This window comes from Macaca nemestrina, chromosome 1, assembly GCF_043159975.1.
Source record: "Macaca nemestrina isolate mMacNem1 chromosome 1, mMacNem.hap1, whole genome shotgun sequence".
Taxonomy (NCBI): domain Eukaryota; kingdom Metazoa; phylum Chordata; class Mammalia; order Primates; family Cercopithecidae; genus Macaca; species Macaca nemestrina.
This window is the reverse complement of record NC_092125.1, coordinates 41,626,486-41,648,413: the sequence shown is the minus strand read 5'-3', so window position 1 is coordinate 41,648,413 and position 21,928 is coordinate 41,626,486. Positions and strand designations below refer to the sequence as shown.

General features: G+C 39.0%; 1 protein-coding gene across 3 annotated transcripts in view; it reads right to left on the bottom strand.

Moving 5' to 3' along the window:
- LOC105484570 (ral guanine nucleotide dissociation stimulator like 1) overlaps positions 1-21,928 on the bottom strand; it is a 298,051-nt gene that overhangs the window by 70,725 nt on the left and 205,398 nt on the right. For all 3 annotated transcript variants that reach the window (XM_011746333.2, XM_011746336.2, XM_011746335.2), the window contains one exon: positions 10,540-10,748. In XM_011746333.2, the coding sequence (XP_011744635.1) occupies positions 10,540-10,748 (209 nt within the window). The remainder of the gene's footprint in view (positions 1-10,539; positions 10,749-21,928) is intronic.

Genomic DNA, 21,928 nt, shown 5'->3' with positions numbered 1-21,928 from the left:
CCTGATGGCACTATCAGGGCTAAGTTCACAAAAAAATAAATGTAAAAAAATTTTTCAAATAAAAGTGATATGAAAAACCAAATTAACTCAAAACCACCAGTATCTTCCCATTTTAGATGTCCCAAGATACTTTCTAAAACCATTAAATTTACCTGAATGAACCATGAAGCGTAATTTTAGTTAGTTAAATTGATTGGTTTACTTTTCAGAGCCACACTTAAGATCTGTGCTCCAGTTATAATAAAGCTAGGATCACTGCCTGCCTCTGATTCATAATGACCGCCTATGTATCCCCTGTCATCATGCTAGGGACACTTTGCCTAGGGGACCATAACCCAGGGTCCCTGGATGAATTTATAGAAGTCTGGGAAGTCCCTAAATTTTATGAAAAAAAATCTGATATTCTCTTTTTTCTAGAGAGACGGTCCATAGTTTTAGTACATTCTTACAGGGGTTTGTGATCAATCACTCCCACTAGCTACTGAAAAATGGTCAAAACCACTGCTTTAAATGATCACCTAACTGTCCAGTTACTAACTCAGTTACCACCCATTACATTTCAGTTTCTTGTCAGTTTTGTTTTGTTGTCTCCAAATGTAAGCACACTTTTTTTAAAAAAACCTGCTGGGCAATTTTATATTCTTTTCAAAAAAAGGACAATTGCATGTCCTTGTCTCCCTTTGCCAAGTGAAATAAAAAAACAAGCTACTTCATGGAAACATTTTTATCTCTTAGGTCTCTAAATCCCATTTCAAGACAAGAAAGCTAGCCTGGTGATGATCTGAGGCAAAGTCTCTGACAGCATCCCTTCAGTGTCTACTTTAACAAAACCATCACTGTCATCCCCGAAGCTAAGGCTCTGCAGTCGCCACATGTTCCCATCCAGAATTCCCATAGTGCTGGCAGGTGAGAGTTGGGTCCACTCGGCAAAAGTAAACATTTACCAAAGGCCACCAACCCAGCAGGGAAGAAAACTTATTTCCATTTTCCCTCAAGTGATTATGGTTGGATATAATTCTCAAACAGTACCAGATTAAATTTTTCTGGTTAATCCGAAGTAACTGGCATAGTTACAGGGAGAAAATAATAACAATGCCCATCACATTCTGGCTCCGGCTATGCTTCCTGGAGCTGTGTGGACTGAAACTGAATAGGGCATGATGTCCTGAACAGAACAAAGATGAGGGTGGACACCAACCCTCAACATCCTTCAGCCTATGGCCACTAGATTTTTCAGAGTCAATCTCCCTGACAAGAATTCCTTGTTTCTTATGTTTCTTATCTGTGTTGCTGGAATAAATTATTACAAACTTAGTGGCTTATAACAATACAAATTTACTATTTTATAGTTCTGTAAGTCAGAAGGGTCTCAGTGGGTTAAAATCAAGGTGTTGTCAGGGCTGTGTTCCTTTCTAGAGGTTCTAGAAGAGAATCTGTTTAATTCCCTTTTCTAGCTTCAAGAGGCTGCCTGCAGTCTTTGGCTCAAGGCCCCCTTCCTCCATCTTCAAAGCCAGCAACGTAGCATCTATCTGATCCCGTTTCCATCCTCGTATCTCTTTCTCTGTCTTCTGCCTCCATCTTTTACATTTTTAAGGACCCTTGTGATTACTCTGGGCTCACTCAGATAATCCAAGATACTACTAGTACCCATTTGGCTACTACTAGTTTCCATTTGTCTCTGTGGGGGGTTACTAAAATTAATGAAGAGAATGGTATGGAATTATTTTGAAAAATTTCCTATATAAGTGATAGAAGTTAAACATTAATAAATAACTCTTAGAACAAATGAAAAGTTTAGAAAAATATCAAATTATGAGTTTATGTTCTGTTCAGGACATCATGCCCTGTTCAGTTTTGGTCTACACACTTAGCTTTAGGAAGCATGGCTGGAGCCAGAATGTGACTAGCATTGTTATTATTTTTTCCCTGTAAAAATATATATATATATTTATGTATATATGTTAAGGTTTTATATATATGTTCTGTTATATATGTGTGTGAGTATGTGTATGTGTATGTAACCCATCCAAGTTTTTTGGGGCTTTTTTGCCTAGGAAGTCATTAACACCCAGACCTAGAGAAAATCTATTTAAACTCATCTGTTCTAGCAAAAATCTTAAATAGCAGCCTTCACTTACTAAGAAATTCTCACCCTAGTCAGGATATTCAATATGATTGTATGTTAAGCTGGAAAGGAAGCAAAGCAATGTTAAGATTTCCTGAAAGCTTTTCTACTAAATAAATGGGATGTGCATCCTGGAGCCACCAACCACTAAATCTCAACTGTTCCATGCATGGGTGGGTTGCAGGGAGGCACAAAAGACTTAATGAGTGACCGTCTCTGCTAGTTTCCATTTGGCCCTGTAGGAGGTTACTAAAATTAATGAAAAGAAAGGTATGGAATTATTTTGAAACATTTCCTATATAAGTGATAGAAGTTAAACATTAATAACTAACTCAGAATAAAAAGTTTTAAAAAAATCAAATTATGAGTTTCATAGTAACAAGATTTAATGTAAGTGTTCATGCTATAAGAGACCAGCACCTAGAAGTGACCTATGGTCCCAGTGTCACCTCTAGATGCTGGTGACCCTAGAGGCGACACTGGGACCATAAGTCACATGAAAATGCTCAGAGACCCTTTGTGTGGGTTCAGTTTCCAGTATGTTTCCCAGTGCTCTCTCTGCTGACAACTTTCTTTCCTTGGACCTGGAAGAGGAGAGGAAAGATATTAGAAACCTTGCCTCTTACTGAAAGAAAAGGAAGTACAGGAACATGAGCACTGCATGCCAGCATGAATCTAGGAATATTTGGCAAGTGCCTAGTGTAATTCCAGCACTAAATAAAAAAATTCAATTATTTTAAGTGAAGTTTAACAAAAAGTAAATTGGAACATATTGTACGCATCTCAAAAACACCAGCTTCTCATGCTACGAAAGCATTTGAGAACTGAATGGATTTGTATAATGGGCTTTTTATAGAAGGTTTACAACTACCAGCTCCCGGGGGGAAAATGTTTTCATTAAAAATGCATATTCAGCCTCATGGCCTTGACGGTGATGACACGAGTCTATAGACTTACTTGTCTCTCCCACTAAACATGGGCAAAGACTGGGCAATGTTCACTGCTGGACCTTTCAAAGCACCTGCTTGGAACAGGCATGAATAATGATAACCATTATTTATTTGTTAGACAAATAGTTCCCAAGCACCTACTGCAGGCACCATTTTGAGGGCAGAGCAATGAATAAGACTACCATGGTCTCTGAGTAGGACAGACAGTCAAGAAATAAGCAAGATAAATCAGATAATTTCCAAGAATAATAAATGCCATGAATACAGAAAACAAGGTAATAGTAATCTCTTAAGCACTTAATATTTTTCAGCCACTATACTAAGAATTTTACCTACATTATCATCTTTTAACTTTATAATAACTCTATAAATTAGGTGCTATTTTTGTTATTTTATAGATGAGAAAAACTGAAGCTAGTAAGATAAATCAACTGCCCAATACCACAGAGCAAGTAAGGAGTGCAAAACTGGAATAAAATTCAAATTTCTGACTCCTAAGCCTATGTTCTTCACCATTATACTATATGCCTTAAACCTGAATCTCATGGCTAAAAAAAAAAAAGACAGGAAAAATTGCTTTTCCCATAATGTATCCTAAAATTCTGAAAAGAAAAAGTCTGTTTGACATCTATGACAAAATCTTTGGAAATAAATGAAATTTTTCAAGCTTTATATCTGATCAACTCCTCTCTACACTGTGGAAGAACTGGTTGCACTAACAAAGGCAGCTCCGTTCTGCTGGTTATTGGTATGTCATGTTTTACATATGAAAATGTTACTCCAGGTGACATAAAGAATGGATTTAAGGTTTCTATTCCCACGGTGGTACTATACTTAATTCACCCATGCCTCTCTCATTTGCTATCCCTGACCCTTCAGGAAAAGCTGATCGAGGTCAGGGATTTGGCCAGAGCCCATTCAGTACACAGAAACATTCCAAACACAGACACAGCAATGACCTTTATGGCCCATGATCTAAGTGATCACCTAAGATCCTGGCCAACATTCAGTTTTATTTGGGTACAGCCCTCCAAAATATCCTCTATAACTCTGCGTTATAGAACCTTTTATCTCCCAGTGGTCTATCAATTTTAATTATATAAATGTATTTGCACACTGATTTAATGTTATTCTTTCCCACTAGACATTCAGCATGAAGAAGGCAGGTTTGTCCGCCATTATACACACAGCACCTTGTACAGTACGTAGTACACATTAAAGAGCCGACAAATATTGCTTGAGTAGACAAATGAAAAACAGCACTGATGCTCAAGTGAACTGCTCACAATTGTGTGAAGGGAGGAGCCCTTGGGAAATACAGTTTCCAGGGAAAATCACTTGAGGTAGTAGTGAAAAGGATGGCTAAGAAGGATTCCCAAAAAAGGCTTCCTTTAAAGGTGATATTAACAAATCAAGGAAGGTGATATTGTACACTTGGAAAGAACTTTCAAGTCAGAAAGGGGTAGATTTTAATTCTAGCTCTGCTACTTACTGATTGAATGTTTCTGAGCCACAATTTTCTAATCTGTAAACACAGGGGTAAAAATAAGTGAACTAAATGAGATAAAGCCTGTGAAAACACATGGCAAGCAAACATGGGAAGAAGAAATAAGTTCAAAGACCTACTGAATTATTCTCTTCTTTGCAACATAAGCAAGCAAATTTAAGTCAGCTAATCTTAAAGCATAGTGTTTACAAATGACTCCAACCTTTAAAAACCCCGAATGTCCTCCACTGGGAGAATTCATTTGAAATTAAGGGAGTAATTCAGACTATCACTCAGTGCTTTCCACAGTGTGACCCGAGTGCCATCAGCTTGGCAAAGGTTTCTGGAGACCTAGTTAACCCCTACTCTGGTTCTTGTTGGCATTCTGCTTACTTCTTTTTTTTTTTCTTTTAGACAGGGTCTCGCTTTGTTACCCAGGCTGGAGTGCAGTGGCACAATCTCAGCTCACTGCAACCTCCGCCTCCCAGGCTCAAGTTATCCTCCCGCCTCAGCCTCCCTAGGGCTACAGGCATGCACCACCATGCCCAGCTAACTTTCGTATTTTTAGTAGAGACGGGGTTTTGCCTTGTTGGCCAGGATGGTCTCGAACTCCTGGCCTCAAGTGAACTGCCCGCCTCAGCCTCCCAAAGTGTTGGGATTACAGGCGTGAGCCACTGCACTCAGCACATTCTGCTTAATTCTGGTAACAGAGTACATATCACAGAAAGAGAGAATGTTCAAGAAATGGCCCAAAAGGGAGTTATTGTGACAGCATCTGAAGAAAACTCTAGATATTTGTGCAAACATTTCATGGTTCTCACTGAAGGTCACTAGCTAAAGTAGGTTTCTACCTACATTTGAGGTTGGGCATATTCAGTAGTATCTAACACCCTTATGTTTAAATGGTATGGTGGAGAGAACAGATGATTTTTTTTTTCCTCAGACCAAGTCCTACTGCGTTGCCCAGGCTGGTGCAATTTCAGCTCACTGCAACTTCCGCCTCCCAGGTTCAAGCGATTCTCCTGCCTCAGCCTCCCGAGTGGATAGGACTACAGATGACTGCCACCATACCAGCTAATTTTTATATTTTTAGTAGAGATGGGGTTTCACCATGTTGGCCAGGCTGGTCTCGAACCCCTGACCTCAGGCAATACACCTGCCTTGACCTCCCAAAGTGCTGGGATTACAGATGTGAGCCACCACGCCCGGCCAGATTTTTAACTGAGTGAGTGTATGTTTGAAGTTAGATAAAAGAAAATCTCAAAGCCCCCACACAAACTGCTGGCCCACAATTCAACAACTTCTTCTTGGGTTAAAAGTAGGCCAATGTGGTCTACAGTGAACTCCGAGCCATGTTGAGAAGCACAGGAAACAGTGGTCCTTGGGAAATGGTCACCCCAAGTAAGGGGTAAAGCAAACACATGGAATTAGCTATACGTGAACTCAAACCACTGTCTATTGGCCAATCACAAAAGGCTCATATTATAGTAGAATAAAAAACTGTCAGAAGATAAAAAAGAAATCCCAGAAAGCGAACAGTTTCATATGAGAAAAGCCACATTATTAGAAGTCTTACGGGAAATCAAAGCTTGACATCAAATAAGCTTCTCTGGTGGGAAATAAATACTGCAGTATCTGTCTTCAATCCATTCTCAACTGATTATTGTATGATTAGCACATGCTGTAATAGCTTCTCAGTGTTAATTTCACAACAGATAAGCAAACTACTATTAAAAAAACAAAAGAAATTATTTTTAAAATTATGTCAGAGACCCATAAACAAGTCTACCACAATCTACTGACAAAATAATATTTCAAATGCTCATCTTCAGAATAGGCAAGTTTATACAACGTAATTGCTTCCTCTTAATCATAGACATTAAAAGTCTCAACAACCAATTTAAGAACCCACTGTTTCACAGAACGCGCATTTTGGTTAAATTTAATTAAGACTGAAGCCTGGTCCAAGATCTAAGTGTGAGTAGGAAATGAAGCAAGGAAGAAATTCATGTTGAGGTTTGTACTAATTTGAACAAATCCAAATTTCTGCAGAATAATCTAAATAAATGAGATTTATTTATCTGAACTTCTATATCCTGTTTCATCTGCAGAACATGTTAGAACTTCATCTAATACCATCTCAAGCAGTTATCTACTTGTTTCAGAAATGCAAACCTTAATATTTTATCTTGTGCAGCAAAATATTAAGTACTGAGGGGTGGATCCAGGTCTTATGGATATGTAATTTGAAGCCATATGTAATCTGAGGGATCCTCTCAAAGAAAAATAATACAAAATCATGAATATAAAATTATGCAGAGGGCACTCCAAGTGAGTGCCCCTTGAGGTTAAGTACCAGTGGCTTCATAGTAAATCCACCACTAAACTATCTCAAGGCATGAACCAAGTCTCATATTTCTGAATTCCATCCGCATGGTGTCTTGCAGAAGCTGGGTATTGTGTAGGCATTGAGTACTTGTCAATTCCATTCATTTCAGAAGCAAGCAAAGGATCTGTTTATGAGATTAAATTCAAGGTCAAGCCTTGGCCCATCCAAATGGTACAAAATAAATCCTAACTCTCCATTCAGTTATACTTTATATGACAGCTTGAATTAAATGCAGTTTGATTCATGTTCAATGTTAGTCAGTCATCCAGTTAGTGTTTTAAAAAGCAAAAATATCTATCCTCTATAATAGAACAAAGAAAAGATTTTAAAAATATCAAAAGCTGGATGTACATGAGTCATAGACTAAACACTCCAGTTCCTGTGTGTATATGTCCTCTATTTAGGATGAACAGCTGGAATTTACGTGCACTCCTTTATTGACTGTGGACATCTGTGGCCTATTATCAATAGTCACCCCATAAATAGAAGAGGTTACCAATTCCAAAGTAAACTTGTAGGAGTTTTTTAATGTTTTGAACAGTCTATTCATACTGCCTGCCAACAGCATACTGCATTTTTTTTATAAACATGAAATACCAAAAAGATAAAATTCATACAATTTTTCAATTTCTATGTACAGGTATGATTTACTACATAAGCAAACAAACTATAAAAGAAATACCTCACCAATCCAAGTTTATATTCCAGGCTTATTTTGTCAAGCACTGCTATGCAAAAAACTACAGAACTTCCTATCTGTGCTGCAGCTCAAAGTATCATAACCAGATCAATGTATGACAAAGAACAGACATTTTGTGAGTGTTCTTGAAGATTGACATATTAATAACCATTGATCCAAATAATCTTACTCTATACGCATCTATGAGAAAACTACGTTGAGGGAAAACCTACTATTGTCAATAACCTTACTTATACTGGAATATAACTTTATTATTAAAGGTATTTCTTTAGACTAAGAGATATGACTACACAAAAATGTTAATGTCTTTATTAAAAATTTTAATAACTTTTAAAACAAATGAAAAAATTAGGAAAAATATTTCTAACATATGATAAGCAACAAACTAATTTCCTTAATATGCAGAGTTATAATTAGATGATCAATAATTAGATGAAGAGTCCAAAAGAAAAACGGGCAAAAGGATATGAAAAGACAGAGTTCAGAGAAAATACAAACAGCCAATAAGAATTTTAAAAGACACTAAACCTCACTCATAAATGTAAGAAGTATAAATTCAAAAACAACCACTGTCATTTGTCAGTGGTCAGGTCATGGTAAAGATAGTTTCAAAGGTACAGAGAAAATATCCACAGTTGGCAAGTGTGTGGGGAAAATGAGGAAATAGGTACTCCCGTTTTCTGTGGACAGGAATGTCATTGGTGCAATCTGGCAGTTATCTTTCAAATCTTTAAATGCTGATATATTTTGACCCATTAGTGACTCTTCTATGAAATTATCCTGTAGAATTCTCAAGCAACCATTCAGAAGATATGTATTCAAAAACGCTCCTTGCAGTACTGTTTACAAAGTTTAAAAAACAAATTTGCCGGGTGCGGTGGCTCACGCGTCTAATCCCAGCACCTTGGGAGGCTGAGGCAGGCAGATCACAAGGTCAAGAGATCAAGATCATCCTGGTCAACATGGTAAAGCCTCATCTCTACTGAAAATACAAAAATTAGCTGGGCGTGGTGGCACATGCCTGTAATCCCAGCTACTTGGGAGACTGAGGCAGGAGAATCGCTTGAACCCGAGAGGCGGAGGTTGCAGTGAGCCGACATCATGCCACTGCACTCCAGCCTGGAGACAGAGCAAGACTCCGTTTCAAAAAAAAAAATTAAAAACTGGAGAGAACTTAAATGTCTATCCACATAATAACCCATTCAATAAATATTATAAAGCTATTGAAAAGATTTTGATAGATTCATCTATAGGTGCTGATTTTGAAATAAGAATTACATTTTTTGAGCTTTCAATATGCCAGCCACTGTTCTAAGCCTTTTATGTATACTAATTCACTTAATGAGTAAAAAATCTCCAAGATACACAGATAAGTAAAAATCGAAAATTGGCCAGGCACGGTGGCATGTATCTGTCACCCTAGCAACTCAGGAGGCTGAGGCTGACCTCTTGAGCCCCAGAGTTGGAGGATGCAGTGAGCTATGATTATGCCACTGCACTCCAGCATGGACAACAGAACAAGACCTTGTTTGTAAAAATAGAAAAGAAATTAATTTTAAAAAATGAAAATTGCAGAACAGACTGTGTACTGTGATTCTATCTGTATCACAGATAAGTATATTATGTCATATGATAAATATATAAACATATCATATATATGACATACAGTACATAAATGCGGGTATATATACATACATACTTCCTATACACCCAAAAGTGTGGGAAAAATACAAAAGGAATGGTTTACAGTGATTTCCTGGGAGGAATGGGATTGGAGCTTGAGGAAAAAAATCTTTTACTTTTAATTTTTACAATTATCTGGACCTATATGGTCCAGATGGAACTTTTCACCATATACATGGATTACCTCTATTTTTAAAATGTTAATATGTGTTACTTGCCTAGTAGATGGTCTATTTAATTTTCTTCTTACTACTAATATTTTTAAATCTAATAAATATTATTTGGGGAAAAGGTAGCAATATGAATAAACTTTTAATATTTTGCATACTCTTCCACAGTGTAAAACTTTTAGCATGAGTACAAATTACTTTCAAAACAAAAAAATTTAGTTAACAAACATCAATACTCAACAAGCCCAACAAAAAGCCGTATCTCATTTCCTTCCTTATGCAGGAAACCTCAGAATATAAGGATTTAGATGAGGATTCTCCTGATTCTAAAACAATTGTTTGGCTGACAGTTTTCTTCCTCCCACTATCAAGTTGATTTAATGATATTTTCTGAAAGACCAAGTTTAATTCTAAATAAAACAGAAATAATGAGGAAAATCTAAAGATTAACAGTGTGTAAATTTCAATGTATACTGCTCTGCTACATGTAATATGTAGCTTAACAATACGGATCAAGGATGATATTTATGTGCATATCCGTAAAACAGCCAATACATGCTGACTGTTGATAGTTATCACCAGCATCGCATCATCATCGCCACCGTTCCTAAGCTGCTTCCTGTGGGTCTAAGAATGCGCTCCTCACTGCACACATATTAGCACATTTCATCCCCACAACATCCCAGCAAAATTCTTGGTCAACTGATTATTTACTGAATAATATAAAATTATAAAAATATGGAGAAATTTAGGGTGGCAAATAGTGAATGAAATCCATAAAGTAACTGAATCTAGATTTACAGTATTTACTCTCAACTCTTTCATAAATCTTTTAGGAGACATTTTTCCCCAGCAACAGACCAAAAGTGGCTCCTGAATGATCTTCTTGCCATTTGTGCCAAAGGTCATCCCTTCCCGTTAATCTTTCCTCACATATCTCTCTCTGCATACCAAGTGCAGGTGATTCAGAACCTCGTGCTCCACTCCATAAACAGTCTACATTTCTTTCACCTCACAAGCTCCTTTACATTCTTACCTGTCCAGCAGCAGTTCCAGCACTTCTTTAGTGGAGGCAAAGCCTCTGTACGTTGACAGAAAGATGCTGATATAGGTAAAGTCATTGTCCCCAAAAGCTGTCAGCAGGTTCTCCACAAGCTTCTCCAAGGTGCCAGCTTTTATGGTCCTGATCTTACAGGTCTCATATTGACTGACTGTGTGTCCTGGAGGCAGCTGGTCCCCTTCAACCTGTAAAATAAATTAACAATTACCATAAGGAGGAATGACTCCCTAAAGTAAAATTGGAAGCATTGAAATAGTTGAAGGCCATAGCCTGTTACGTTTCTCCTTCTTATGTATTTATCCCCTTTGTTACCCAGGCTGGAGAGCAGTGGTGTGATCACAGCTGACTGCAGCTTGGAGCTCCTGGGCTCAAGTGATCCTCCTGTCTCAGCCTCCCAAGTAGCTGGGACTACAGCTCAGGCAACCACGCTCTGCTAATTTTCGTACTTTTGTTTTTGGTAAAGATGGGGGTCTCACTATGTTATCCAGACCGGTCTCAAACTCCTGGGTTCAAGCAACCCTCTCATGTCGGCCTCCCAAAATGCTGGGATTATAGGTGTGAGCCACTGCATGCAGCCTACCCTCACTCTTACTTAATTTCTCTACACGTCACGTAAGGCAATGCTCTCTCCTGTGAGTTTAGTGTGGTAGGGTGGCGGTGGTGGAGGCACGTGTGTTTCCTTCCTTTCTAGAAGTAGAAGTATTACTTCATAATGGTTACATCTGCTTCTACTTACTCCCCTATCAATAACTAGTTTGCTGGCATAATTTTACCAAGGACATTTTTAATGATCCCAGGATCAGGTTTAGCAAGCATTCCCTTTGTTTTGTTCCATGGAAAGTTTTCTAACTCGTTCTTTTTTTTTTGAGACTCTTGCTCTGTCGCCCAGACTGGAGTGCAAAGGCATGATCTCGGCTCACTGCAAACTCCGCCTCCTGTGGTCAAACAATTCTCCTGCATCAGCCTTCCGAGTAGCTGGGATTACAGGCACCCGCCACCATGCCTGACTAATTTTTGCATTTTTTGTAAGGACAGGTTTTCACCATGTTGGCCAGGCTGGTTTCAAACTCCTAACCTCAGGTGATCCGCCCACCTCAGCCTCCAAAAGTGTTGGGATTAGAGGCATGAGCCACTGAGCCTGGCCAAACTCATTCTTTTTTTTTTTTTTTTTTTTTTTTTTTTTTTTTTTTTTTGAGGCGGAGTCTCGCTCTGTCGCCCAGGCTGGAGTGCAGTGGCGCCATCTCGGCTCACTGCAAGCTCCGCCTCCCGGGTTCCCGCCATTCTCCTGCCTCAGCCTCCCGAGTAGCTGGGACTACAGGCGCCGCCACCACGCCCGGCTAATTTTTTTGTATTTTTAGTGGAGACAGGGTTTCATTGTGTTAGCCAGGATGGTCTCGATCTCCTGACCTCGTGATCCGCCCGTCTCGGCCTCCCAAAGTGCTGGGATTACAGGCTTGAGCCACCGCTCCCGGCCTCTTTTTTTTTGTTGTTGTTGTTGCTGGGTTTTTTATTCCTTTTTTTATTATTATTATTATACTTTAACTTCTGTGATACATATGCAGGTCTGTTACATAGGTATACACGTGCCATGGTGGTTTGTTGCACCCATCTACCCGTCATCTACATTAGGTATTTCTTCTAATGCTATTCCTGCCCTAGTCTTTCACCCCTGCTGACAGGCCCCGATATGTGATGTTCCCCTCCCTGTGTCCGTGTGTCCTCATTGTTCAACTCCCACTTATGAGTGAGAACATGCAGTGCTTGGTTTTCTGTTCTTGTGTTAGTTTGCTGAGAATGATGGTTTCCAGCTTCATCCATGTCCCTGCAAAGGACATGAACTCATCCTTTTTTATGGTTGCATAGTATTCCATGGTATATATGTGCCTCATTTTCTTTATCCAGTCTATCACTGATGGATATTTGGGTTGGTTCCAAGTCTTTGCTATTGTGAACAGTGCCACAGTAAACATATATGTGCATGTGCCTTTATAGTAGAATGATTTATAATCCTTTGGGTATATACCCAGTAATGGGATTGCTGGAACAAATGGTATTTCTGGTTCTAGACCCTTGAGGAATCGCCACACTGTCTTCCACAATGGTTGAACTATGAGTGAAAAGGCAACCTACAGAATGGGAAAAAATTTTTGCAAACTCATTCCTAAAGACATCTCCTATGGTAGGGTGCTGGAGCCGACTCATACTGGTTTTGGAGAACGGATTGTTAAATTTTAAGAATTTGTGTGAGCCAGCTGACATCATGTTGATAGCTTGAAAAACTGGTCATGGTTGGAGTATATTCTCCGTGGAAATCTATGGAGATGGAACCATGATATGACTTTCTTCAGTCCACAGAGGGCAATGTGCATTTTGATTCAATATCATCAGCAATCAACAGAGCTGACTGAGAAAATGGTTGTACCAAGCAGCACTGGGTTAAGCTCTGGGGAGTGATGAAAAGGGTGGGTGGGTGTATGACCCTGCCTTTTGGAAACTTGCAAAGTCTAAAAGAAGACATTTACTCATGAGAAGCAGCTAGCACATGAAAATGAAACTGTAAATGAATATTGGTAGATATAATTGTACCTTGGTAGATATAAACCATAATACATAAAAATTCATTGGTAATAAAATCTTTACAGCTTCAATTTTTAGTATGAGGGAAGAAAAATATTGGTGTGCCTTACATTCTGCAGTAAATCTGTGCCTAACAAATTATACAGAGATGCAATTTTGAAAGTTTAACTCATCCTTCATAGGCACTAAGGAGACTGCTCTACAGAGAGGAGGTCTATTTCTAAAGCAAGAATAATCCTAAGTGATGCAAACAATCGCCAGGCGGTGTATCTGAATCGTAAGTTGAATTGTTTTATATCAGATTTCCTAAATTGAAATAATCACGTGAAAATTAAAGAAGAGACGCAAATAAGAGAGAAGTGGATCACTAATGATGATATTGTGCTTACTAAGTAGCATGTTTGCTTTTCCTTCAACTGGCCTGTCAGAAATCAAACTACTGGAAGGAAACTAACAGATGGGATTGCTTTCAGAAAGACCGGAGTGGTGGCAACTGCTTTCAGAAGGGGGTTAGAATAGCTTAATGTCATCATGTCAAACTGCTAACAGGAATTAAAATTAAGACTCCAGCTTATGTGGTAGATGGCTTTATCTCTTTACTTAATTTTTTAAAGTTTTCTAGGGAGAGGGATCTGGTTCAGGCAAAATATCAAACGTTTCTTTAGGCCTCTTAAGACAGTTGACTCAGATCAGGGTCTAATAGCTGTTCTTTATCACTCTATATGTAGTTTTAGAATAAACCTTGTAGTACCCATCTGTTCCCCAGAAACTCCAATTAACTTTATCAGAAACAATAAGTGAAAAAGGTATATGGTTTAGAATTCTGTATGTTATTAATTATTTGGTTCACTGTTGCTTTAAGTGTGTGCTGTAAAACACTAGTTCCAAAAAAAAAGTCCTGTGGTCAAGTTTGGGAACTATAGAGTTGAAGAAAGTCAATGACATCTCTTTACTGCAGAATTTCTCATGCACTTTAATATGCCAACATGTGTTAGTCAACTCCAAGAGAGGGATATGGTATATGGCATTTCCAAATGGATTTCTCTTTAGTCTCGCAGCATCTTGCAGAACTTCAGAATGCACATACTTTGAAAAATTTTGGCTTATTAAATTACTGTAATGCATTTAAAACTTAAATCATATTTACCACTTTTCATTTTAAAAAAGAAAAATCAAAACGTTATAAAATGTAATGTTAATTTTTATTTTCAAATGTGTATTCCTTTGATCTCTTTATTAATACAAAAATGTAAGGATGTTTTTGTGTTTTGTACTTTGTCACTTCAAAAGACCTGGCCAAAATAATTGTCAGCCTGCATGACATTCAAAAGTAGAAGTTAGAAAATATACTTCAGGATGGAAGCGGTGGCTCACGCCTGTAATCCCAGCACTTTGGGAGGCCAAGGTGGGTGGATTACCTGAGGTCAGGAGTTCGAGACCAGCCTGGCCAACATGCTGAAACCCCATCTCTACTAAAAATACAAAATTAGTCAGGTGTAATGGTACGCGCCTGCAGTCCCAGATACTCAGGAAGCTGAGGCAGGAGAATCACTTGAACCTGGGAGGCAGAGGTTGCAGTGGGCTGGAGATTATGCCACTGCACTCCAGCCTGGGCAACAGAGCAAGACTCCATCTCAAAAGCAAACAAACAAAAAAACCCATGAAAATATACTTCAATGTCAAATATTAACAACAAAAGGAATGGCTTCTCAGTAGTTAGGGATAGTCAAATTCTGATTTAAATCAAGCTTCCTTGCCTTGTGATAATATCAGTGTTCCCTTAACAAATGATGTTGAAATTTGACGATTCTTATTTTATTTACAATGGAAACTCTAATACTAAATCTTTCTTATCAAAAGTAATGATTATTTAAAAGAACTATTTTTCACTGAGTATTGATGTGTCCCAAAATTCAAACACAGAGAAAAATGCTTGTCAAAGGATCTGATGAAGTGGGTCCCATTTCCTGCCAGAAAGCAGAGATTTGGCAGAAAGCCAGGGTTCTCCCTTGGAAATGGAATTATGTTTCTCATTAACCCAGCCTCTTCCTTTCAGTGCTTTTTTACTCAGAAAAAAATTTCAATATGCATACGTGATTCCCGTAAGTCCCTTTAACAGTATTTGTTCCTCAGTGTTTGCATCTGTGCATTAGGAAGAACCACATGTGACCTAACAGAAAACTAATAAAATATTTTGAAATTTTATATTTAAAAATAATTTTCAAAGTGAACATCAAAGACAATATCATAAAATAAGTGTAGAATTGCTCTTGTGCCTACAATCATTCTCACAAAAAATAACAATGCATGTTATCAGAGAATTGGCTTAATGTCATTTTCTGTAGATCGGCTAAATATCCTAATATCTGCTTATTATGGCAGGGGAAAGATCTGATGACTTCTAATTTGCCAACATTCAAATAGAGTACATTTTTTATGAAACAAAAACTTAATCTGCTTACCACTGAAATTATTTTGAAAAGAAATTGTACAGAGGGGAAACACAAAAAAATACTCTGCCATATGGCCCGAGGAGAGAAGCTAGAATGTTAAAAGTTTCATTTTTGCAGGAAAAGATTCAATAGGTCTCTAAGTGTTTTAAGAGACTTTAGGACCTGTTTTTGCTTATATTATCTTAGTAACTTTGAATTAAAGTTTAAGACGAAAGGGGTGGAACCCTTGTCAGACAAGTGCTTAATAACCCAGACTTAGAAAGCAAGACACGGAGGCCTGAGCCTGCCCTGTGGGTTAGCACGCTAACAGGAAACAGTTCAGTCTGGATTTAATCATAGACCGTCGCTTTACTGACAAGATCATGGTACTGAGACCACAAAAATGTTTCATGTTGTTTTTTTGGTTGATCTTTGTGCCTTTAGAATCCAGCTTTTTCTAAGAGAACATGTCTGAGTCCTATGGGGTAAATATCTAAAATTGTGCCCAAGTGTCCTACCAGGTAATTTCCATAATTATCGATTTTGGCATGAGACAGAAAGGAAAAAGGGCGTGTGAGAGATGAAAGATGCCATATTTCAATTCCGTTTCCAGTCATGGAGAAATAAACTCTTTCACCTTTTAAAACATAAACTGTTAACCAGTTGGGTGTTTCTAATTTGAAAAAAAAAAAAATCCCTTCAATCAAAATAGTACTTCAGTCATCTGATAGTTTAACAGGGAACGTGTTAAGTAAACAACCTCATTAGAATGGAGACAGTATGGAGTCCTCCACACCATGATCACTCTTCAGTGGATCAGTTCTCAGGCATCCTGGCCTGAGCAGCAAAGTAAATAGTGAGTACTATTCTAGCTGTTAACTCCCTCCAAAAATCTAAAACCCATACCCAATCCCTACATTCATTCCCAAACACCAAAAGTAAGTTTTATACTTCCTTTTCAAATGCCCGACAACCACTCTCCAGCAACAACAAACCACCACAATACAGGCTGAGGATCTTTTATCTCAGATTCTTGGGACTGAAAGTGGTTTGGATTTCAGATTTTTTCAGATTTTGAAATATTCCCATTATACTTACCATTCAAGCATCCCCATTCTGAAAATCCAAAATGCAAAACACTGCAATGAGCATGGATGTTGGAGTACTTTGAATGTAGGTTTTAAGATTAAGGATACTCAACCTGTACAGGAAAATCCACAAGCTGACTCACAAACAATCTCTGCTCATCTCTCCAAATTACTCAAATGCATATATTTCTTCACCATGCATCATTCTCTCAGCAGAAATCATGTTTGTAATGACATGCAGCAGAACACGACAAGGCCAATACACCTGAGTACTACAGTGACTATTTACACACAGGACACTCAGAGATGTTAAGGTAAAGTCTAGAAAATACTTTAGGGCCCATGATGTCAAGCTCAACACAAGCTTCTGCTTTGCGTGAACTTTTATTAGGTTGGTACACCAGTGATTATGGTTTTTGCCATTAAAAGTAGTGGCAAACTTAATAAAACTTAAACCAAAACTTGTCACAATCACCTTTGTGCTAACCTAATAATTTGCATGTGAACTCACTTTTTTGCTAGGTTAGGGTTGACAGATAAATTACAGGATGCCCAGTGAAATTTTAATTTCAGAGAAATAATGAATAATTACATACTATGTAGTATAAGTATGTCCCATTCCATGTTTGGGATCTATGCATACTAAAAAAACTATTTGTTACTTATCTGAATTTGAAATGTAATTGTGTATCCTGTATTTTTATGCTACTAGCACATACACAGTGGCTGTCTTTTCCATTTATTCATCTACATATTCAGGCACTCGTTAACTAAACAGTATTATGTGCCAGGCACTGTGCAAGGTACTAGACATATAAAGGTAAATAGCATGCGGTTCTGGCAACCAAGTTACTCAGTCTGGTGAAGGAAACAGACACAAAGAAACCACTACAATAAAATGTGAGTAAAATGATGGAGAGAGAGGCAAGATATGGAGGAAGCACCAAGAGGAGCCCAGTGTAAAGGAGGTATCAGAAAAGGCTTACTAAGTAGGTTCTGCCTGTACTGGGTTGTTTTGTTTTGTTTGTTTGTTAGAGATGCAGTCCAGCTCTATTGCCCAGGCCGCAGTACAGTGGTGCAATCAGGGTTCAATGCAGCCTCAACCTCCCAGGCTCAAGCAGTCCTCCCACCTCAGCCTCCCAAGTAGCTGGGACTACAGGTACGCACCACTCCAGCTAATTTTTTTTTTTTTTTTTTTTTTTTTTTTTTTGTAGAGACAAGGTCTCACTATGTTGCCCAAGCTGGTCTTAAAACTCCTGGACTCAAGCGATTCTCCTGTCTTGGCCTCTCAAAGTGCTAGCATTATAGGCCTGAGCCACCATACTTGGCCTGCACTAGGTTTCACATAATGAATAAGAGTTAACTATTTTGGGGAGGGCACAGTAGGCAGAGAAACAAGCATTAACAAAGTCATGAAAATGATATCCCAAAGTATGGAATTTTGACATGCTAAGGACTTTGAACTAAAGGAATTGGAAGCCCTCAGAAGCAGCCTCAGAAGCAAATTCTCTCTCTGACCTTTTCCTGCCCTGCTGTCTCCTGCACTTCTTTCTCCCTGAAGTGAATCATAGAAACCAGGATTCCTCCTTCCCCAAGGTGAGTCATAGAAACTAGAACCCCCTCTAACCCTAAAGCAAGGCTTAAAGCCTGGAAATAGTGCTCTAACCTCCCTTACCTTTTTGTTTAGAAGCTGGCCATAAATTCTCTGACCTACCTTGTCTGGTAGATTGTAAGACCCCTGTTCCAGAGGGGTCCTGGCCCACACCCAGGGGGAAAGAATGCTACACAGAGCGGCCAGGAAGAATCTGAAAAGACAGGCCTTGCTGGGTTCCCCCTTAGTCTACTACCATTAGATCATACTCTTTTCATCCAATCACATTTCCACATGGCTGTCCATTCTTCATTGACTCTTAAGCATAAAAATGGAAAGTTTCCCCTGGGTCTTTGGGCCATTATTTCTGAAGGCTCCCATGTCACATAAAACTTTGATTAAAGAAATCTGTTATGCTTTTCTCTTGTTAACCTGTCTTTTGTTATAAGAGTTACCGATGACCCTTATGACGGGTGAGGAAAGGCATACCTTTCCACCACTACAGGGGGAAAATGTGTGGTTGTATAAGCAATATGACAGAGGAAAGGAATGCTTTGGCTGGAGAGCAGCAGGAGACTACCTGATTATGGAGGACTTTGGTTGCATGCTAAGGAGCTGAGACTCCATATCCTGTTGAAATGGGAGACCAATGATGAGGTTTTAAGCAGGGTCAAGGAAATCAATGTGGAGGATAGACTTGATGAGGATAGTTTTAAAGTTGGAAAAACCAGTACAAAAGTTGTGGATACTCCAGATAAGCAACTGCAAGGGCTTTAACTAGTACAATGATAATAGGAATGGAGAAGGTAGCAGATGGGAGGGACACATTTACCCTCCCATCAAATAATCAAAAAGAAGATCATCAAGACTTCTGATCAATTGGATGTAGAGGATAAAATGAAGGAAAATAAAGAATCTGGAAACTTCACCTGATTTCTAGTGTGGATGGCCGGAAAGATAATGGTGCCACCTACATGAAAGAAAATTGAGGGAAGGAAGTCAGATTTTGGTGGGGTAGGTACTGAATTCCATTTTGGAATGTAGAACTTGAGGTACTCTGGGGAACATGCCAATGTTAAGTCCAATAGGCAGTTAGAATCTGAAAGTTGGGAGAAGGGTCTAAGATGGAAATATGCAGAAATTACATCAATTAAAATAGGAAGAGTAGTAGGCTAAGGATGGTATCTGGATGAACACCAAAATTAAGAGGGTTTCAAGAGTAAAGATGGGCAGCACTAGAAGAGGCACTTGCACATGCGGCAAATTCATACGTTGTCTGATCTATGATGGCATTTCTGGGCAGAGAAACCAGAAGTAATCTTCACCATCAGATTCACATATATGCTGACATATGTACCTTCCCTCTAATTATGCAAACATATCAAGGCCCAGCCAGCGGTATGCTGGAGCCAGCTTGAATCCCTTGCATGAGCCAAATGTGCACACTCCTCACCTCCGTGTTCAATGGCATTACGTTGGTAGTGTGAGTTCAGCCGTGGTGACACTATTTATGCCATGAAAATTAGCAATGCTACAAATAAGGGCTTTTATTTTGGAGGGCCAGTTTATTAGCATACCCCTACCCAGAAGTCCCCCTCAGATTGTGTCAATGTCAAGAGACACCTTCGCACTGGCTGAAACATTTTCTTTCTGTGTACGTTCCAGTTAAGGTATTTGTGTTGTCACTATGATCTTTATCTGATAGAAGAGGGGAATTATGCATCTGAAGTATGAAGCAAGTAGAAATGTGGAGGCAGGAGAGGCAGAAGAGCATGTGTATGACAAACGAATGTGCTCTGAAAAAACTACCAGAGCCCCAAGAGTGACCTTGCTTGAAACCACTTGTTAGAATGAAGCCACATGGTCAGGCTTCTATGATGAATACCCTTCATCCTCAGGAAGATGTTAAGGGAGCTGGAATAACAAACAATAGCTAGTGTTTTATCACACAGAAATCCCATCCCTCTTTGCCATCCTGTCTCAGTAGGGTTTCCTAGATAGAGTCCAGGAACCCTCCTGAAGGAAACAGGAAGCTATGTTTCTCATCTCCTGAAAAAGAGCAGTACTCTTGCAGTCTTGATTCAACATTAATCCATAACAGATTCTATATTCTCTAACACAAATCTCCATTTCTGACATTCTGGTCATCCTTTAAGGATTCCAAAGTTTCCCAGAAAGCAAATTTAAACATTAAGTGGATTTTAAGAAGTTTGCTGACCACATTTTTCAAATAAAATAATTTCACTTTTATCTGATACTTTTCTGCTTAAAACTCAGAATGCTAATAACTAAGGCAAGGGTCTCCAACCCCTGCACCACAGACCAGTAGCAGTCCATGGCCTGTTAGGAACTGGCCCACACAGCAGGTGAGTGACAGGTGAGCCAGCATTATCGCCTGAGCTCCACCTCCTGTCAGATCAGTGGCGACATTAGATTCTCATAGGAGCGCCAAGCCTATTGTGAACTGCACATGCGAGGGGCCTAGGTTGTACACTTCTTATGGGAATCTAACTAATGGCTGATGATCTGAGGTGAAACAGTTTCATCCTGAAACGAACACCCCTCAACCCCCATTCATGGAAAAACTGTCTTCCACAAAACCAGTCCCTGGTGCCAAAAAGGTTGGAGACTGCTGAACTAAGGTGCCATGAATGAACAGACTGCATTTCCATTTGGAACCAATTTACTATCAGACCTAGGGCAAAAACTTAGTTTCAATGACTTCATTACCTACTTTATAAAAGGAATACATCACATGTAATTTTGAGAAGTTCAAGGATTTAAGAGTTGCATGGGGGGAGGGGAGTTTGAATTAAAATAGTCACTGCTCCATTTGCCAAATAAGATCACAAATTGTCACATACAAATTAGTATCCAGAGTGAACTTCCAAAATTCATAGCTCCCTCCTTTTTCTCTCATTCAGAGCCTCAAATGTCCAAGGTCTTGATAACCTGAGGTCACAGGTTAACAGGTGCCCTGGCTTGCTGGAGTCCATTCTGTTTTTGTGCAGCCTAGCCAATCTCTTTGTAAAGGTCAGCAGCGGGTAGTGAGCGTCTGTGTGACCTAATAATCTCTGCGAATGAAGCCTGTTATGAATGGAGAGGCTTCCCCACAGCCCAGAAGCTTTCCCAGCATGCCATAAATCCCACAGACAGCTCCATGGTGCTTTATCTCCTTGTGAGATTTATAAGTGCTCCTTCACCAATCCTCCAGGGAGAGTACGGGGAAGGGTGGCAACTGACTGATGTTTCCAAACTTTACAGTCAGGTCATTCATTTTTGATTATTACTCTGTATATCACATTAAGGAATCTTCTTCACTTTCCCTAGGCAATTCCCATGGGAACATTTAGTTCCCACTATTATGATTACTTATTATCGTAATGTTAAAAACCAAAGCCCCATTATTCAAAATGACAATAAAATCATTACTCCCCTGAATCTTGGAATTCAAGTAATAATGACACTGTTTAGTTTGATCCCTTCCCTCCCAAAATGAAATCTTTAAAGTCTATGTGGACTTATAAATTCAGATGTAAGATGTAGCTTTATGATTCACACAAAGCTCTGGGCTGCAGGGCCTCTGGCAAGTATTCTATCCCTCAGTACTGTTTTTGGCACGGATAATATTCCTAGATCATGGGCTTGCTAGAATTGGCTACTGATAAACCCATCAG